The following is a 19,369-nucleotide window of genomic DNA, read 5'->3' on the forward strand; positions in this document are numbered from 1 at the left end:
CAAGGTTAAAAAGTACAGCAGTGTCCCGGCAAAAATACAGCAGATGGCCGCCCTAGTCTAGACCAAAACTTCAGGAAACATCGACTTTCATGTCATTTTGACGTTTTGTCGTCAATAAAGCGACATGACAGTGCCATACCGACCATGTTGCACTGTTCCTTACAATATGATGATCTCCACATGTTACATCACTTATGCACAACTCCACACAAATAATAAATACTTTCCCTAAGAAATAATTCCATCATCAATCTTCCTAAAAAAGGAAGATTTTTAATTAAAATTCAAAAGTTTTTTTTACTTAATTTAAAGAACCTGAAAATGCAATTTTTATAGGAATTAATTTTCTCTTTACAATCTATCTCAAAAGTGAACAAGAAATGTAAAGAAAGCACTTCACCTGAATGCAATCTGAATTAAGTTCCTTAGTTCTCATTCACACACAAAACTGTAAAATAGGAATGGGGGAAAAGTTCATAAAGTTTTTTAATCTCTAGGAATGTCTTATAAATTTTTATAAAAAAAAACTTCTTCCTATCTATTTTTTTTCTACTTTATATTTAAAAGAAGGAAAAGTAAGGAAAGTATTGAGAGGCGAGTGGATGATTGAATGGAATAATGAGATAGTTGGTGATACAATGTTGCAATTGTGATTATCAGAGTCTTCTGTTGCTTGCTTTGAACAAGTTTAATAAAGAAATGGTCGATTGGAAAGCTTATCATCGCTTGTATGTCGTTCGGCAGGCAATATTAAGTTGATAGGCTTCAAATTTATCATTTTATGTATGTAAACCCAGTTCAAAGCTTGATCGTCACTAGTTGAACTTGTCGTGATGTCAAAAGGTACAAAAGTCGGAAAAAGGCCCTAAAACGGTGTGACTCTGGCTTCAAGACCGATTTTTTAAAATCCAGCCCTATGCTAAAGTCATGTTGTCCCAAATACACTGTTTTCAGACTTTTCCGATGTTTTTCGGGGATATGTCAACCAGAGTTGGCAGGACTGTGGAATCCGGACTCCAAAAGTCCCAAAAGTCCCAAAAGAAAGTCATGTTGTCCCAAATACACTGTTTTCAGACTTTAAAGTTCTGCCAACTCTGATATGTCAACCTTATAAATAGACATACAGTCGACTAATTGCAGCTTGTACCACCCTGAGACATTAGAGTGTAGTCAATTGGGGAAACACGAATTAACACGGACATAAGTATACGTTGTTTATATACTGCCATGTCCATGTTTGTTCTTAAATTGATTTAAGAAACGTCATGGTTTTTAAGTATACCTATTGTAATCCATGATCTTTCTTAAATGACGCATAAAGCTGCCTATATAATGCTATGACTCCCGATTACTTACTTACTTACTTACCGATGTGGAGCCTAGGTTTCTACAAAAGGCTTTCCATCTGACTCTGTTGCTGGCCTTATCACAAAGTTTGTACAGATTCTTCGTCTTTGCATCTAACTGACATTCTTTTAATACCGTTCTACGTCATGTTGCTTTTGGAGCTCCAGGACGTCTTTTCCCTTGTGGATTCCATCCTAGGACCTAACTGTGTATGACTCCGATTGTCTATACCGAATGGTTTCTATCGACAGCTTACTTTCTTGAAATATGGACACAATTTCTAATATTCTCGTATAGTTCAAGTCAGTTGATAGATTCAAAACCTGACATTAGGCTTGCAGAACTCCTACATGGTTTTGGATCACTGATTTAAGCTGTTCGGGAGATCTACTTGACAAAATGAATATCACAACTACATTTACCTTCAATTCCAGTTCAAATTAAAGCTTCAAAAGGCACAATAATAAAGAAAAAAAATTCCAAAGCTTTTCATCCAGTTACTCAGCATCTCTTTCTCATTCATCCTGTAAAGTTTTTTCATCTCTTTTACAATTTTAATTAAATTAGTTATTTTCTTTATTTTTTTTGTACCTTTACAAAGATAGATGTTAATTTAGACGACGAGGAAAATGGCGACAAAAAGGAACAGGAAAAAATTTGTCTCCTTTTTTTCCTTATCAGCATTCATGTCACAAATGTTCCTCATTTTCATTTTACTCTCATTTTTTTCACTTTGACATTGATCCAGGTTGAAAATTCTTATGAAGATGGATTATCTCATCTTACTTACAATTTCATTTCCTGTGTAATATTACAAGACGTGATGTATAGAAAGTACAATGACAAATGAATCAGTCATTTTTCAATGAGTTTTAGTTGAACTTTTTTTTGTTTTTTTTTTGTTTTTTTAAGGGAGGAAGGAGGAGCATTAGGATTCGTTTTGAATTTTTAAAGAGGAATTCTGGAGTTTCTTGAGTGTGAATTTAATTAATTAAGGAAGTAAATGTAAGACTTTAACGCTCTTCATAAGGACAAAGGCACAGGCAATGTCAATGGCTCAGTCATTGCTTTTGTAAATGCAAAACCGTTTGCGGACAACTTTGGAGACAAGTGACACAAAAATGATAAAAGTGACACACTTTATCACTTGAGTTGTTCGCTCCCTGGACAAAACTTTACCAGATGCTAGGCTGTTTGTAGACACTTTAATATCAATTTAACTAAAAAACTTGTTTTCCATCGAGCATCGAGCATTCGAGCATCAAACAGACTGGTTATGAAATCCATTTGGAATGTTCATAAGTTATGATGGTGGTCATTATGAGTGCCGCTGCTCACTATCTAACCACGTAAGAGCTGCATAGTCGAGTCGAGTCGACTTACTTTATCGACTTCGAGCTTTGCAAAAATTGAAATCAAGGCAAAGATCAACAAGAATGTTAATCTGCTTTATTCCTGATTATCGATTAACTGACTTTCTAATTCGGTTTAAATTCGATTAACTGACTTGTAATAAAAATGGTTGCAATTTAGCAAAGAAGCAAATTGCATCGAATGCATAAGCTGACACAATAAATCAGCTTCAATAACTAAAGAGGATGGACAATTTTTAAAGTCAGTCGAAAAAAATTGTAAAAATCTTACTAAATTTTTTGTTAAGTTTTCTGGTTACTATGAATTGTGACATGTATAAAGATGGTTTGAAATCACATCGAATAATTGGAGCAGTTCCAGAGATAAAGCAAGCTTCAGATGCAAATTAAGAAACACCATGGATCACAATTTATCTGTACAGTCAGCGAAGCAAGTAAGTAAATATAAAATGCCAATATTCACCTAATGAAACTAAGTTTTGAGTTCAACATTTCCATTTTCATTTCCGCTGCCCCCTAATTCCTCTGATCCTCAATATAGCGCAATAAGCCCTGATAATATCCGCAATACCTCAAATATTCCCTAATGATTACCTGCTTATCTTTCCAAATTCACCTTCACAGTCAATAAAAATTCGATCCATAAAATCCTCTCTCACATATAAAAAATATTTTTATTTCCAGTTTCATTTCCTATGATTGATTAATGAATTGTGATGGCTCATTAGATTAAGAGCATTAAAAGATTTTCCGTTGCTTACACTCGCAAATTTATTACCTCATCTCTTAGCTGCTGTGCCTTGATGAGAAAAAAACATGATTTTGCTTTTTGTGTTCAATCATAAATTTCTGTGTGCTGGAACTGAGCAGTAAGCAGGCAGAGAAGCAAAAATCATTTTACGATTATCCATCATTTAATGAAAATTATGATTATTGCCATCAGTCAGGCTCATAAAGTGAGTTTAATCCTGCATTCATTTTTATAGCTTCTTTTGTGTCTGTTCTGGCCCTTTTTGTTATTATTTTTGGAATTGGAAGTAGTTTCCTTGGAGCATTCATAATTTTATGTAATTTATGTGACTTTTGTTGCAAATTTTTTTTTAAGGGAAATTGCACGCAGTTGCCGACATTCATGACAGCTATGGAATTAATGGGAAGTAAATTGTCGTCTTGTGTCTGTAAGGAGGAAGTTTATGAGGAACTGATGACAAAAGCTGGTGAAATTTATGAAAATATTTTGACATTTTTCCTTAACAACTTTTTGTGTCTTTTTAGTTCCTCAAAATAGAAACAATTCACAAAAAACTGTTGTTTATGCTCAAAACTTTCTCATTCAATTTGAAGAATTTTCCAGGAAAAACTTTTTCATTAATTTTCCCAAGTGTGCGATTTTCATTCATTTTCATTTTCATTTTCATCTATTTGGAGTCAGTCGAGTAATTAAAGATGAACTGCAAATTTTCTGCTTCATTTTCTACCTTAAATTATAAATGAAGGAAAAAATTCTAGGAAAAGTTCGGAAAAATGGAAGGAAAAACTTTTTTATAGGCCATAAAACGTTTAATCTAATCGACAAAAATCATCTCTAAATTGCCTAGTAATGATGATAATTTTCATTGTCAAAATCTCATTTGAATTGTGAGCTGAAAATGAAAGCTGTGAGGATGGAAAGTTGCAAGTAAGGAAGGCACCTGTGGGTTGTTGATAGAGCGCATTTATTGAAATTCAACAAATTTTACAAAATTATTAAAAATCTTGTAAAATTCAAAAGAAATTTTTAAGCAAAAATCCCCAAAAAATGCCAAAATGCACCCAAAACTCAGCACATCCACCTCCAAAAATCAAGTCATGCCTTAAAAAAAGATGGAAAGAATTTAACTTTAAACAAAACAAGAAGTGCAAAGTAATAAAAATGTAGATAAATTTATTTTTCCTCCTTTGCGCCCCTCCAATTTTTCCATTTTCCACTTCCACTTCTAGTTTACTTCTTTTGTATTTCAACTGCGGCTGCTGCAAATAAAGCAAAGCATAAAGGAAGGGAGCAGGAAGTGGCAAAACATAAATAATAAAAAAAGATTTTTTATAAGAAAAAATTTTCATAAAAGAAAAACTGAAAAGAAAATTGGGAAAAAGTCACACAAACAAAGTCATGATTCAACCTTAAGGAAGTGGAAGTGTGGATGGAGATGGAATAAGGAATAAAAAGGACTAAGGAAAGTCCCATCACATGAATAATTTTCTAATTTATCAAATCGAAATAAAAATTTTCATATCGTTGATATCCAACTGTGAGGATATCATTGGAATTGAGGATGAAATTGCGTCTGTTGGAAGTGGAAATTGATTTTTTTGGACATTAACTTTCAATTTTGAGGATTTTTTGCTTTTGATGTCGTTAAAATCGTCCTGAAAATTGACAATTGTAAAAAAGAATTTGAAAATTCTCGGAAAATTCGTGAAAATTCACAAAAAGGAAATAAAAATTGAAAAGGAAAAGTTTAACGAGTTTTTCTTACACAGTCTGCGCTGCTGGAGTTTAAATCTTTTTTCAGTCATAAAACTAAATCCAACAATGAACAGAAAAGTGAGTTTCAATTTAGTTTTATTAAAATTTATTCAATTATTGTTGAAATTTAAGTGAAATATGCTTGAAAAAATTGGAAAAGTAATGAAAAGGAAATGAATTTTGAACCATTAAGGCAGTAATTGACGCAGAGGTTGTCGACCAAAATCGTAATCTGTGGTTGTCGATAAAATTGTGTCGAAGGTTCGCCAAAGGTGCTTGGAATGATTCCATGAATTTTCTTATGCCGTGTGCTATTTGGGTTCATTTCGAAGGATTACCACATGTCAAGGATAGAAGGTTTGCCGCGAATGATTTTCTAAGGAGATGTTGCTACATGAGGGTATGAGGGTATGGAGAGGGGGTGTAAAAAGCTGATTTTTCATGTTATGTAATAAAGGAATGACCCCCTAAGTCACAGATTGATTTAATTTCAATTATTGAGTTTAAATTACCATTTTTTGAAGCTTATTCTTCAAACTTTAAATTATTCTCTTTTTCAACCAGGAACGACCGTGAACAGCAACCGAGAACGACCAACCAAGTGCAGCATCTATTTATCTAACAATTGCAACCTTCCGTCGTCTGGCGTTGAACTGCATAAAACACACATTCACACCGCAATACCTCTCATAAAATTAAACAAAACAGCCCAAAATTCCACTCAATTATTTCCCTAATGAAACGCTATCATGAATCATGCATGCAAAAATTATTCACTAATCTGCAGCAATTTTAATTATAGACACATTTTTCGACTGTAGACAATAAACATACTTTCATAAATAAAATGAATAAAGCCACAAAATAAACGTCATAAATCAAGGAAATTAAGAGGCAAAAAATAGATTTTTCGTGCTTATTAAATTTAGACGATGGAAAGAGTTTAGTTTTTTAGGTACTGAATGTGTTTTATGCTTTTTTATTAATATTTATGACTTTTTACTTTTCATTATCCTGCAATGTGTTTTTGTCCTTTTTGTATGTGAATGACTCTTGTGTACGGGATGTGTGTGGGTGTACATTTCATTTATGGAAGTATAAAGCATGACTAACAGAATAATAAAGTAGAAAGTGGTAAAAGTGCTGTGTGCAGACTTAAAACAATTAATTCACATCTAGTTAGGCATATGGACCAAAACTGAAAATTTCAATTTTTGGAAGTATTAAAAAATTATCCCGTCCATCGAATAAATATCGGAACCAAAAAAATTGACCCAAAATTGAAAATTTCAATTTTCGGAAGTATTAAAAAATTATCCCGTCCATCGGGATAAATCGGGCCAAAAACTGAAAATTGGACAAAATTGGAACTTGTACTAATTTCCAATCTGAATCCATAAAGCTCCCATAATCCTCAACTAACCCCTTTTAAAGAATCAACAAAAATAATTCATTTAACTAAAATGGAAAAAAATTGCCCATTAAACCAGCAATTCTCGTGGATGATTCATGAAATTATTTTCACTTCAGCACATACACAATGGATGCAGTTACTCGGCATACATATATCTCTTCCATTTACGGTGTAAAAATTTGCGTTTTTCAACATTTTATTTTTATTTTTCATAATTAAAACGATGCTGCTTGACTGTGGCTATGCTGCACGTCGCTTTGGGAAATACATTTTAAAGATATTCATGCAAAAATCAATAATCGACCTCAGTTTCACTTCCATTTTCGTCTCATTTGCATCGTCAATAAACTAAGCAGATGAATGACATGAAAAAATATTTTTTTGGATTGACTTTAAAAAATTTATGGAAATTTCATTGAATACAAGAACAACAAAGTGATGAGGATGAGGCAGGATGAGGCAGTGGGTCGTGGATTATCATTGGAATTGGCATGAAAAATTTAGAGAAACACGAAAAACGATTTGTTGAAAATTTTTACGACTTTTTATATTTTTTTTGTGAATTTTCAAAGCCATTTATTGTGTGTTGTATGCCATGCTGCATATTTGTATGTATCAATGTCGTAAAATAGGATTATTCTTGAATAGATACACAATTTTTATGGAATTGCGGGTAAAAAAGACAATTTTTGTTTGTTTTTCATTTAAAAATATTTTTGCAGTCTACAGTCAGCGTTAATTTTAAGGATGAAAATCTCATTGGATTATAAATCATAAGAAATGAACGATAAATTGAGGAAATTTATAGTCGATGGGTTGGCAATAATAAATTTCATTCGAGTCATTTGATGCTCGTTGTCGTTCACAGCATGGATAATTCATCGATCTGACCTGAAGGCACTCAAAATTGCGTTAAACGAGGACCATTTTTGACATTTTAATTCTGTCGAGTCCACACATGTGTGCAGCTTCTTATCTTTTAATTCAATCTTCAAACTTTTTTGTGTTTTATGACTGCTCATAAATGGAAGTGAAAATTGTTGAATGAAATATTTCAAAAAGTCGTGATAAATTTTGTCTGTAAACAGCACAAAAGGAAGTTTTTCTTATGCTGTACATGTTGGAATAAACAGGAAGATATAAGAAAGGACATAAACATGTAAAATTTATCATCAGCAGCACAACAAAAGAGTGGAACTATACATGTGCCTGCAGCATGAGACATTCTTGTTGTTTTAGAGCAGAAGATGAAAATATTAATAAATTCTTGTGCTTAATTAAATTCTCAGCTTTTTTGGGGATTGTTCCTTGTTGAATATTGGGTGAAATTATTAGGCTGCTTTGCAGAGATTCCTGCAGTTGTAGTTGTTAATTGCTGTGTGATTGCTGCAGAATTGATGGAAATTGTTGATAAAATTGTGAAGAATCTTGATCAAGCTCCTGTAAAATATTCAGGAATAAGCCAGAATTTTTCACAATTTCCTGAATTTCCACAGTCTGCAAATGCTCAAAACTCATCAAAATCACTCAAAATTCTTCCTCAAAACTCATCAAAATCACTCAAAATTCTCTTATCAATTCCAACTCCATTCCTCAACTCAACATCAAATTCCCATCAAAAAGTTAAACAATTAAAACTTTAAAATCCACTCTCAGTTCCATCAACCCAAAAATGACATTTCATTAAGACAATAATTCCACATATTTTGACTTTTGTGTTCCATTCGACTCACTTCCTTTGTTGACACATCGTTTAACTTCCACATCCATTTTTTCATGATTTATGTCGTTTTAAATATTTTTCAATCCTCACACATTTAAGTCCGACTTTTCCTTCCCTTTCAGCACTGCTGCTCACTATGCGAATCATAATAAAAATGTCAAACCTTATAAAAGTTTTGTAATCCAAAAGTGGAAACAAAATGAGGATTTAATGATTTTATGTAGTCTTTATTGAGGAATTGAGTATTTTGAGGTTATGTGAGTTTGTTGGGGAATTTTGAGTGACTGACTGACTAAACTGGCACTAACAAATGTCTGCTTAATGTTGAAATTAATGCACTTACTTATTTATATACTTTGCTGGCCATACAGATCAGATGTGATCCATGGTCATTCTCAGTTGGTGTCTACAATTGGATCTACTACTGGTTGCCCTTTGCCAATTGTCAATACCAACTTCTACACTGTCTCAGCCTTCTTAAATAAATGTACTGAAATGTCCATGAAATTTCGATGTCATTCAGTCCCAAACATTCATTTCCATACTTCCACTTAACATTCCACATCACTTACCAACAGCCCCAAATGAAACTCAAAACTAATCAAGAAAGGATTAGCAAAAAAAGGCAACAAGACACATTTGAATTGGCTTCAAATTTCATTTTCAATTCCGAAAAAGTTTTTCATCAAAATTTCTTCGCATGCAGTAATTGAAAAAGAACAGAAAGAAAAGGACATGATATCAGCAAGGCAGCAAAAAATGACAAAAAACAACTCAAATGAGAAGCCAAAAATTTTTTTCAATTTTTTCAGTTCCTCCTGAAAAATAACAAACTCGAGACGAACTGAAAAATGGAAATGATGAATTGTTTTTCTATGCCATAAAGGAAAATTACAGCACAGGAAAATGACATACAGGTAGTATGACACAAAAAAGGATAAAAGACAGTTTTGTGAGTGGAATGCAAACATTTTCATTTAAGTCATTTCATTTAGTTAAAGCATTGCAGTTGATGGGGTTGGAATGTTGGCTTTGTTGGCAACAACAATTTATCTTCTTACTTTTTGGGATCTGTTTGGATGAGATGTTGAGGCTTAAATGTCAAATGCAGAGTAGTTAATGGAATAAGTAGAGGTAAATTTGATGGGATGTGTCTTTAATATTCAGCATGTTTTATTTGATGTCAACTGATCGGTAGACAAATTTTAATGATTTCCGAGTGGATCAGGCACTGGTTAGGTCGAGTTATATGACTAGTTATAAACTAACTCTAACAGACAATGAGCATTCTCATCTAAATGAGTCTACTCCATTTACTGTTCAGGTTGACTAATTGCAGCCTATTTTATTTGAGATTGTGACTATGCTTTCCGGGAAATCCCGAAAATTTCAATCCCGATTCCGGTCCCGATCCCGAAAATTTATCGGGACCATGATTTCGAAAAAGCATAATTGTGGCTAGATAGAGCATCTGCTGACGTCAACATGCCTTAAAATGAATTCTTACTTACTTACTTCCTTGATGAAGGGACACGAGGGTTCATTGTCTCATTTAGAATTCGTCAAAAGCAAGTCAAAAGCTGGATCTGTCTTTAGGTAACTTCTGCCAGTTTTGAAGTCCTGTCTAGTCAGAAAATGGATCGATTGGCAGTTAAACAAGAGTCAATAAGAGACACAGAAAGTAAAATCTACCTGATTAATATAACATTTTTATGGCAGCCAGATAACCAACACATGGCATCAAAGTGGCAATTTTTATGGTAGTTAAAATGAAAGTTGCCAATTGGACGCCATGTGGCAACAGCTTGAGGACCCGGCTATTGACCTTTATCTAGGATTCGCCCAGATGCGCAGGCCTGCAGTTTTCTGCATCTATGCGCATCTAATTTTGGCAAACCCTACCTTTAACCAGAAAAATCCACTTCCAATCCACATTACTAACTAATCTCATCACTAATTCCAATTCCAATTCCTCAATTTACAGATCACAAAAGACCCAAACTACAATCGATGTTTAACTTTAAATTATGCAAAGTCTTGTCCATCATCATCAAATCATGAAATTGAAATGAATCAAACAAAATACAATTGGAACTGACTCACAATAGCCATTACAAATGAAATTTTAATGCACAAATGCAGCACAAAAAGAATGAAAAATTCCATTTCAAAAATGAAGCTTTTGATCTCTGAAAAAAAAGGAAAATTTTTGCATCTTAAGAAAATTAAAGGAAGTGCCAAAGCTTTGATGATAAATGAAAAATATTCCACAAAGGGATAAATCCATCCACAAGAAGTAAAACTCACTCAACAGCATAAAAATTGCATTTTAATTAAACATTTTTTTCACCACAAACAGCATAAAATACATAAAAGGCAACATAAAGCATAAAGCCTGGATGTAGATGAATCCTTTATGTCACTTTTATCAGGCATTTGTTTGATGTTTGCTGTTGTAATTTTGTCGATGGATTTTCCTCCTTTTGTGCCTTGTTTTTTTGCATGTTACATGCTTAATAATTTTAACTGCAAATATTTTTTCAGCTCTTCTCATTCATTCATGATTGTTTGTTTGCATGCATGTGTGGAGTTTGTGGGAATAGATTGAAATATGTGCAGGAATTGCTGTTGTTGAGTTGATTTTTAGGTTATGTTGCTGTAATTCTGAGTTGTCTGAATGTCGAGGACTTTTTGGTGAATTTTTGGATATACATCTGTAATGCGCTGTAGCCAGGCACTAAAATCACCTCTAAACTTCCTTTTATTCACATTAAACAACAAAAGATTAAAAATTAAAATCCAAAACAGCAAAAAATAGTAGAAAAATTAAAACAAGAAGGCAGGAATAAATTTACGACAGGAACGAAAGTTGCCACATAATTTCGCACACCTACCGTCACACAAACATTATTAATAGCAATAAAACAGGCACTATAAAGTGCGTAGAATCGTAAAACGTGACCAAATGAGTATTTCATTTTCACATTTTATGTCCACTTCATATTTTCATATTCACATCATCAGACGCCACATGAAGTTCTCCTTTTTAATTATGAATGACATTTGTGCATTGCAACTTTATGTGGACCACACTGAGACGACAAAGGGAGAAGGTTGAAGGTAATTTTCATGAAAAACTGTTTTGTGAATTAATGAAAATGAGTTGGAACTAACACAAGTGTGGATGGTAATGTGTGTGATTGGGGTTGAAACATAGAAAAGACATCAAGTATGCTGTGGAGATTCAATGCCAGTATGGCCATTAATAGATTTGCTATAAATGTAGAAAAAATTGAGATTTTTACAATTTTCCATTCAAATCCCATCCAACCAGCACAATTAAAACATCCACAAGGACATTTTCATCAACTCACAACCAACACACACTCAACATACCTTTTTATGTGTCTCTACACATTCCTGATAATTGTCTCTGTCCATTTCCCCACAAAACACACAAGGTAATTTTAATGCAAAAAAGCCTTTTTTCACTTCAGGGTGAGGCACGGGAGCAATAATTGTAACAAAGATTAGATGAGGTCACTCCAGTGGCTTTTTTTTATTACTTTATGCGGATATTGGACAATAGAGAAATGCTGTAATAATTATTTTATAGCTGGTCGTTTTTATTGCTTTCAGTTCTACATGCTCAATGTTCCTGTTTTTTAATAAGATAATCAACCTGAATTTTTAATTTCTTTATACTTGCCACAAACGTTGTAAGATACTAAAAAAAAGCAGCAGCAACAGCAACGTGAACATGATGTGAAGGAAAAGATAATTAAAATGAGTCAGAATGCAAATTAAACCAAAGAAATTGCTTGCGGGATGGATAGGAAGGAGGAACTGCAAAAAAAAGATGTTTTTGCATATGTAAAGAACAAGTGGATGAGAATGTTCAATTGTAAATTGGCATCATCATAATTGTGAATGGAATTTCTTACTTCATTATCATTTCATGTTTTACAATTGACCGCAATTGTTCAAATGGGAAATATTTAAGGAATTTAGTAGATGTTCGCTTATTACGTAACATTAAATATTGGCTTTTTTGAAGCAGAGTTGGAAAATAAGCACCTATAACTGGCAAAAAACGTACAAATTCATGATAATTCATGACAATTTGTATGGATTTTGAAAGAAAACCATACAAATTATTAGGAATTAGGAATGTTCAAAAGTTCCTTCTCCCCAATCTCCCCTAATGTATCAAGCGTAATAAAATCTGAATCAGCACGCCCCTCTCCTAAAAGGTGTATCCAGGGGGGCCATTGGGGCACTGCTTTTTATTAAAAACTAGAATATCGGGAGCATCCGGGGCGCCCATCTTAAAAATTTTCAGCTTCATACTGCTTCACAAAATGGATTCCCATGGTTTCACATTACAATGCCCATTCCCCATGATACCCGTCAGTTTTCAGCTTCACGTGGCTTCCGTTCTTGTATCAGCAAAGGAATTGGGTGTTTTAATATAGATTCCACAAAAACGGTCGGACCCCTAGTGAAATATCCTGGCTACGCCCCTATCTCTCATATTTTCCAAGAGAGTTAGGTATTAAGTGAATGGTTTCATATGAATTGGTAAGTTTTGAGTTTGTAAGGCATGACCAGAAAGATGTTTTACTGAAAACGAAATCGTATTTTTCCGCTATTTTAGTTCACGTAGCTCTAGTGATTTAACTCAACACTAGTTATAGTCTAATGAATTTACTCTTTAGAGTGAATTTAGCATTGCAATATTCATTGCATTCATAGAGTTATCTTTTGGCGCACCCTGACTCTTAACCTTAAACAGAAGGGATAGAACTTCCATATGGAGGCACTTTTGCTGGACTCTGTATTCCGTAGGATTCAGAAAATGTGGAATCCGACCTCTAGCGGAGGGGTCTTTTCCGAAGGTCTTTTCGTTACTTTTGGAGTCAAGGCCCTGCTCTTAATATAAACATCAAGGACAGTGATTTAGGGTAACGTCTCTTGATATATCAAGGTACGGGTCGCGGAAGTAAATCTAGTTATTTGTTATAATTTAAATGCCTTATTGCAGGCATGGAAAAATATAAAAATAAAAAATTGTCTAGATCAATGCTTATTTCAAATAAAGAAAGTTTTAAAAGGAATCGAACCTGTAATTTAATAGACCAAATGTATTTTACAATTCAACAATATTTAACGGACTATGGGAAACCTTGCATAAAGTCTAATATTTTCTCCATCCACACTTCACACTCTCAATTACTCTCATGCATCAAAAAAAAAAAACCCATTTAATAATAATTAACATTTAATTGACTATGCAATTTCTCAAAGACTGTGCGAATCGACAGGAAGACTAATTTCATTTCCCCTTCACTTTTACCATCATTGACAATTTAATTTTCTTTTCATGTCCGTGATGAAAGTCTTATTACATTTACACTATAAAGTGTGTCTCAACCAGTGCCGCGTTCTCGATAATCGTCTGATAAGAAGCACAAACAATGTTAATAGCTTTTTTATCCTCATTTACTTCATAGTCTGTAATAAATATGCGATGAGTTGAGATTATCATGAAGATTGTGAATGTCTATCAGTCAATGACTTATTGCATATCTTGTTCGATTTAAGCGTTTTGTTGTGGATGAACTGATTAATAACCAGTGTCGTTTGTAATCACATGCTATGTTGACTCTTCAATGAGTGCACTGCTTGGCACTCGTTTTTCATTTATGTCGATCAATCATTATGTTGATTAATAATCAGTGAGATTTTTTGTACTTTTAAATTAATATCTTAATGGATTTTGTGTGACCTTTTTAATCAATGATTGCAATGATGTTGGCAGCAAGTGATTGCGGATAAATGCTGAAATAATGAAAAAGTAGAAAATAATTAATTAAAATTAATTTTATTGATTGTAGCTTAATTGTTGTTGAATTATTCAAAATTAAGGTTGAATTGATCTTAATTGGACAAATTTGTTGCAGAATTAAGCCAAATTATAGATGGATTAAGCCAAACTATGGTTGAATTAAGTTAAACTTAGGCTGAATTATGGCTGAGTTGAGCTAAATTGTGACTGAATTGAGCTGGATATGACTTCAGTGATATCAAAATAAAACTGAATTTTAATTTAATTGAGTTGAAATTTTGAGCTGAATTGATCAGAACTGTGGTTAAACTAAGCAGGATTGGACTAATTTGTTGCAAAATTGAGCTAAATCTTAGCTTATTCTAATAAAACTGTGGCTGAATTAAGCTGAATAATGGTAGATTCAAATTGAGCAAATTTGTGACTGTATTAAGCTTAATAGGAACTCAATAATAACAACATTGAATTAAATTTAAGTTAAATTGAGCTGAATTGAACTAAGCTGTTGCTCAATTAAGCTGAATTGTGACTGAAATTAAGTAAATTGAGCCAGATCGTTACTGAATTCAGCTAAAGTAGAACTCAGTTGAAGCTTAATCAAACTTTTTTGTAGTAGAATTATGCCGAACTCAGTATTGCTTGACTTGAGCTAAAATACAGCGCAATTGAGTTCAAATTAGGTTGAACTGAAGCTGAAGATAGTGTAAATGGCTGAATTTTTAGCAGAATTGAGTAAAATTAAGTCGAATTGAAGACTGATTTGCAGATGAATATTGCCGAATTGTGATAAATTTGAGCTGAATTGAGTAAAATCAAACCAATTTGCAGATGAATGCATCTAAATTGCAATAAATTTGACCTGAATTGCAGCTGACTCAACTTCACTTCAATCTAAAAAATCCACAATTCATCTCAATTGATCTTGTCCACAATAAATTTCACTTTAATATGTCTCAAAATGCTATGTATATAATTAAACAAAGAACTGTAAACTTCAAACTCCCCATCCATGTGAGGTCCACTGAATAAACAACCAAATCTGATAATGATTTGTAATTTTTTTCCATGTCTGTTAATTCCAATACATTTTTTATTCGGCTTTCGCTTTTAAAATTTATTCTTTAAATGGTTAAAAGATTTTTATCGCAATTTTTTTTATTTTACATCTACAGCATATCCATGTTCATTTTAATGACTTTTTATATCACATGAGGATATTTTTATTCGTTCATATTTGGCGTTGTTGGTGATAATTTATGAGCATGTGATGCAACTCAAATAAATTCTTTATGACAATAAAATATTGTATGAACATTAATTTCCGTTGGAGATATATGATGATGATTAGGACTTGATTTAAATTGAGGGCGTTTTGTTTTTGCTTTTTATTGGGTGTCTAGAGCAGGGATGGAGGGAGGGGGAGGGGTCATGAGTCTGAATTATTGAAATTCTTGAATTTTTGAGCATTATTTGACATAAAATCCCTGAATTGTTGAGTATTATACCATTAAATCCCTAAAAAATGCTAGAAACCCAACTATTCCTTTAGCACAACTACCATGCACACATAATTGATCCTACTCATTGCCTGTTCCTGTATAAAACTCCAACTACATCCCTGCTTTCTAGTAAAACAAAAATAAATTTCCTACAAACAATTTTTCAGTCACTAAAAGCATGTTTCTTCCATAAATGTCATGATTAATTAAGATAAAATTAGAAATTTTTACTAAATTTAACAATGAAAATTTATGAAGTGAAAAAAAGATTAACAAATTTACAGAAATTTTGTGTCTATTTTGTGTCATGCATGTAAAGCAACAAGGTTTATGACTCATTTTAGATGAGATTATTTTTGAGTCGATATTTTTGTTGTTGTTGGTTTATTGTCTTAAATGATTGTGGATTGATGCTTAATCTTTGTTGATAATCTAGTGTGTTGGAACTGACTGAATTGTTGACTTTTTGTGTAGAATTTTTCACATTTTTTATGTCTAAAATGAAGTTTGTTTAAGTATTTTCAGAAATTGGGTCAAAATGTGAGAATATTCAGTCACTAGATGCACTTCCTTATGTTTATTTAATAATGTCACACAACAACATTTTCATGACAGTATATCCAGTCAACAATTCACAATTTTTTTTCAGTTCCAAACAAATAAAAGAGTCAAAATTTCAAGCATAAATGATGAAGTGCCTCATTGATATATTTTTAAATGGAACATATTTTCATTCCTATATCCATAGCTGCTCATGATGAAAATTAAAATTCATTTTTCATTCCTTGTTCAAGAGCAGCTGATAATTTATGAGACAGGCAACGGGAAAATTTGGAAAAAAATTTGTTTACATGAAAATGGGAAAAACTTCATCAATTTTCACTCGAAATCATTTCCATCGCTGCCTTTTGTTGTTTCACATCTGACTCCGGAGTTGGAAATTATGCGAGAAAAATAAACAAAAATTGAGTACCGTACTCGATTGACAATCATCATCGAGGTTACATGGAAGTAAGAAGTGAAAATTGTCGGGTGCTGAATGTTACTTTTGTGTCTCAATAGCTGGAAATGCTCGTCGGTTGCTATTTTTAAAATCATTTCATTCGTGAAATTTGAGCTCCTCTTGTTTACTCATTCGAATATCGATTTTTGTACTCATTGTCAGCATCAGGGGGTAATTGGATGCTGTTGCAATTTTTATGGGATTTATCTGTTGCTCATTGGACCTGGTGTGGGTCACTGGACTCCATAACTGACACAAAGGCATTAGAAATTGTCGAAAATTTCAGGATTGCTATTTGAAAGTCAGATAAGCTGCCTCAAGAATATTGAAGTATTTCCGACAATATATCCTTCACTGACATTTCGTACTCACTTGCTGCCTAATCCCTAAACTAACACAATTACTCCCAAACATACTGAATTTTGTTCTCACAAAGAAACAGCTCCACAAAGGAATCTCCCAACCCTTTCATGTTAATTAGACCGTAAAATTGATTGTGTGACTTACTTTTCAACATAAGCTGACGAGGCCAGTGACAGTGCAGTTTCCTGTATGATGTCCATCCGCTTTTCATGTGTTAAATGACTCAAGAATCCATTATTTCCCCTCAAATTATTTCCATTGCATAATTGCAGCTGATTCAGCATCTCTGTACGTAACAAATTTTGGAACAAATCATTTCCATCGTGTTCAGGCTTCCTCGCCATTTCCTCATCACTATTTATTGCTTTTTTCTTTTGCTGACCATTTGCTTCACATTCATCAATCATCTCATAAATGTGATTCTCCGGATCACTTCGTTCATCTACAGCACTGCTGTAATTTGCCACAATCATGCCACTGTGTACTTGCCGTGACTGCTGTTGCTGCTGCTGCTGATTTCTCATAAAATTCATTCTTGGCATGTTGTTATTCATTTGATGCTTTTGTTGTTGTTGCAAATATTGTGAATTTGGTGCCATTTGTTGCTGTTGATGCCGCAAATGGAAATTTTGTGTGCCAAAAATTAAAATGTTTGGAAAATGAGTAGTCGATGTAGTCATTGAGGACGAAGATGATTGAGTTTGATGCAACAAGTGCTGCTGCTGTTGGTTCTGTTGATGATTAAAATTTATTGGTGGCTTTGGAACTTCACGTAGTGCCAATTTATGGGTTTGTTGTACAACTGCCAACTGAAAAGTTTTCTTCTCATGAAACTCAGCCGTAACTGACTGAATCTGTTGAATTCCTTCCGGATCATGTCGGATTTGCTTCCTCAACGGTGGTTTTGGTGGAATTTTCTTCGGTTGATTTATTTGTGGCAAATGTGCATCAATCAACTGTGGCTGTATAATTTGTGTTTGATGCTGAAAAGTCGACAATTGTGTCGTGTTTCTTGTTGAGTTTTGTGTGGCATTATTGAGTCTCGGCATTGTTCTGCTTCTCGAGTGGAATTTTGATGCATTTTGTTGTTGCTGTAAATAATTTCGAGAGGAATTTAATTAAGATGGAAAATTCTTCAGTTTTTTTGTTGTTGCTTCCATTTCAGGAAGATTTTAGCATGCTGTGATTTATTTTTAGATTTTTGATAAGGGGTGGACACTTTGGGGTTGATTTGAAAATGTGTTCAGGCTTTTGTCTTAGTTTACATGATTATAGGATGTGACTGATGACTGGTATGTCATGCAGTAGATCAAAGTCAAATTCTTGAATTTATCCGAGAATCCTCACAAAACAGTTCAAAATCCTTTAAAATTTGACAAAACCAGAATCAACTCCAAAGTGTCCATCCCTTGCCTCTTTCAATTTACCGTAAATTGTTTTGCAAATTCCTCTTCCGTCGATTCATCATCACTGATGTGCAGCCTGAAAAATGGAATAAAAATTCTTTCAATTTTAAATGAATTCTCATCTCTCGTTGATGATGTATGCATGCATGCTTCAAGTCTCATCAAAAAAATGTTTCTTGTTTTGTTCGTGTTGCATAACATGCAGGATGATGAAAAATACTATGAATCTGATGATTTACCTCCTCAATGGTTGCAGCTGTGGTTGCTGTTGCTCTCAAATTTTATGATTTTATGCTCATTTTTATTGTTGAGTTTGTCACTTCTGTTGTGTGGAGTAAAATGCTGATTAGATGTCATATCTTTTGGCATTGCGGGATATGAATATTTAGTGAATATTCAGTAGAAAAGAAGAAGTTCCAAATCATAAATAAATAAATTTAAAAAAAAATCATTTTCAAATCCACAGAAGTGTCCAATTTCACCGTGTTTATTATGTTCCTCAATATTGTCATTAATTAATCACTTTCCAGGCATTATTTTCATATTTCTTCTATCGTCATTCACATTTCCTATTTCATTTCATTCAGTGATAATTTATTGAATATTTTGAACTTACTCTCCAACATATGATACGCTAATTAAGCTCAGACGACATGCAGTGCACAAAAACTACTTCAATTTCATCTTTTTTTGTTCCTTTTTTCACTATTCAGGGTCAATTTTAATTGATTTCTTTAGAATTTCATTTGTCACACATTTCAAATTATTTCAATTCCAATGAATTTTTATTAAATTATTAATTAATGAGCCACAATCAGTCACACTTTAATTTTCAATTTATTTTATTAAAATGCATCACAAAATTTAATTAAATTCAATTTTAATAA

General features: G+C 33.1%; 1 protein-coding gene across 2 annotated transcripts; it reads right to left on the reverse strand.

Annotated features, from left to right (window-relative positions):
- Positions 1-13,380: 13,380 nt before the first annotated feature.
- On the reverse strand, positions 13,381-19,129 carry LOC139098721 (nuclear transcription factor Y subunit beta-like). Of its 2 annotated transcripts, XM_070650987.1 has the most exons (5): positions 18,722-19,129; positions 18,504-18,558; positions 17,877-18,167; positions 17,221-17,807; positions 13,381-14,204 (listed from the first exon to the last, which is right to left on the reverse strand). In XM_070650987.1, the coding sequence occupies exons 3-5, from the start codon at positions 18,123-18,125 to the stop codon at positions 14,156-14,158; spliced, it is 885 nt and encodes a 294-aa protein (XP_070507088.1). In that variant the 5' UTR covers positions 18,126-18,167; positions 18,504-18,558; positions 18,722-19,129; the 3' UTR covers positions 13,381-14,155. The 2 variants fall into 2 exon arrangements, with proteins under 2 accessions (XP_070507088.1, XP_070507087.1); XM_070650986.1 differs by having other exon boundaries at positions 17,221-18,167.
- Between the last annotated feature and the right edge of the window lie 240 nt (positions 19,130-19,369).

This window comes from Chironomus tepperi, unplaced genomic scaffold, assembly GCF_022539635.2.
Source record: "Chironomus tepperi strain 1889 unplaced genomic scaffold, CSIRO-AGI_Ctep_v1 contig_451, whole genome shotgun sequence".
NCBI classification, from domain to species: Eukaryota; Metazoa; Arthropoda; class Insecta; order Diptera; family Chironomidae; genus Chironomus; species Chironomus tepperi.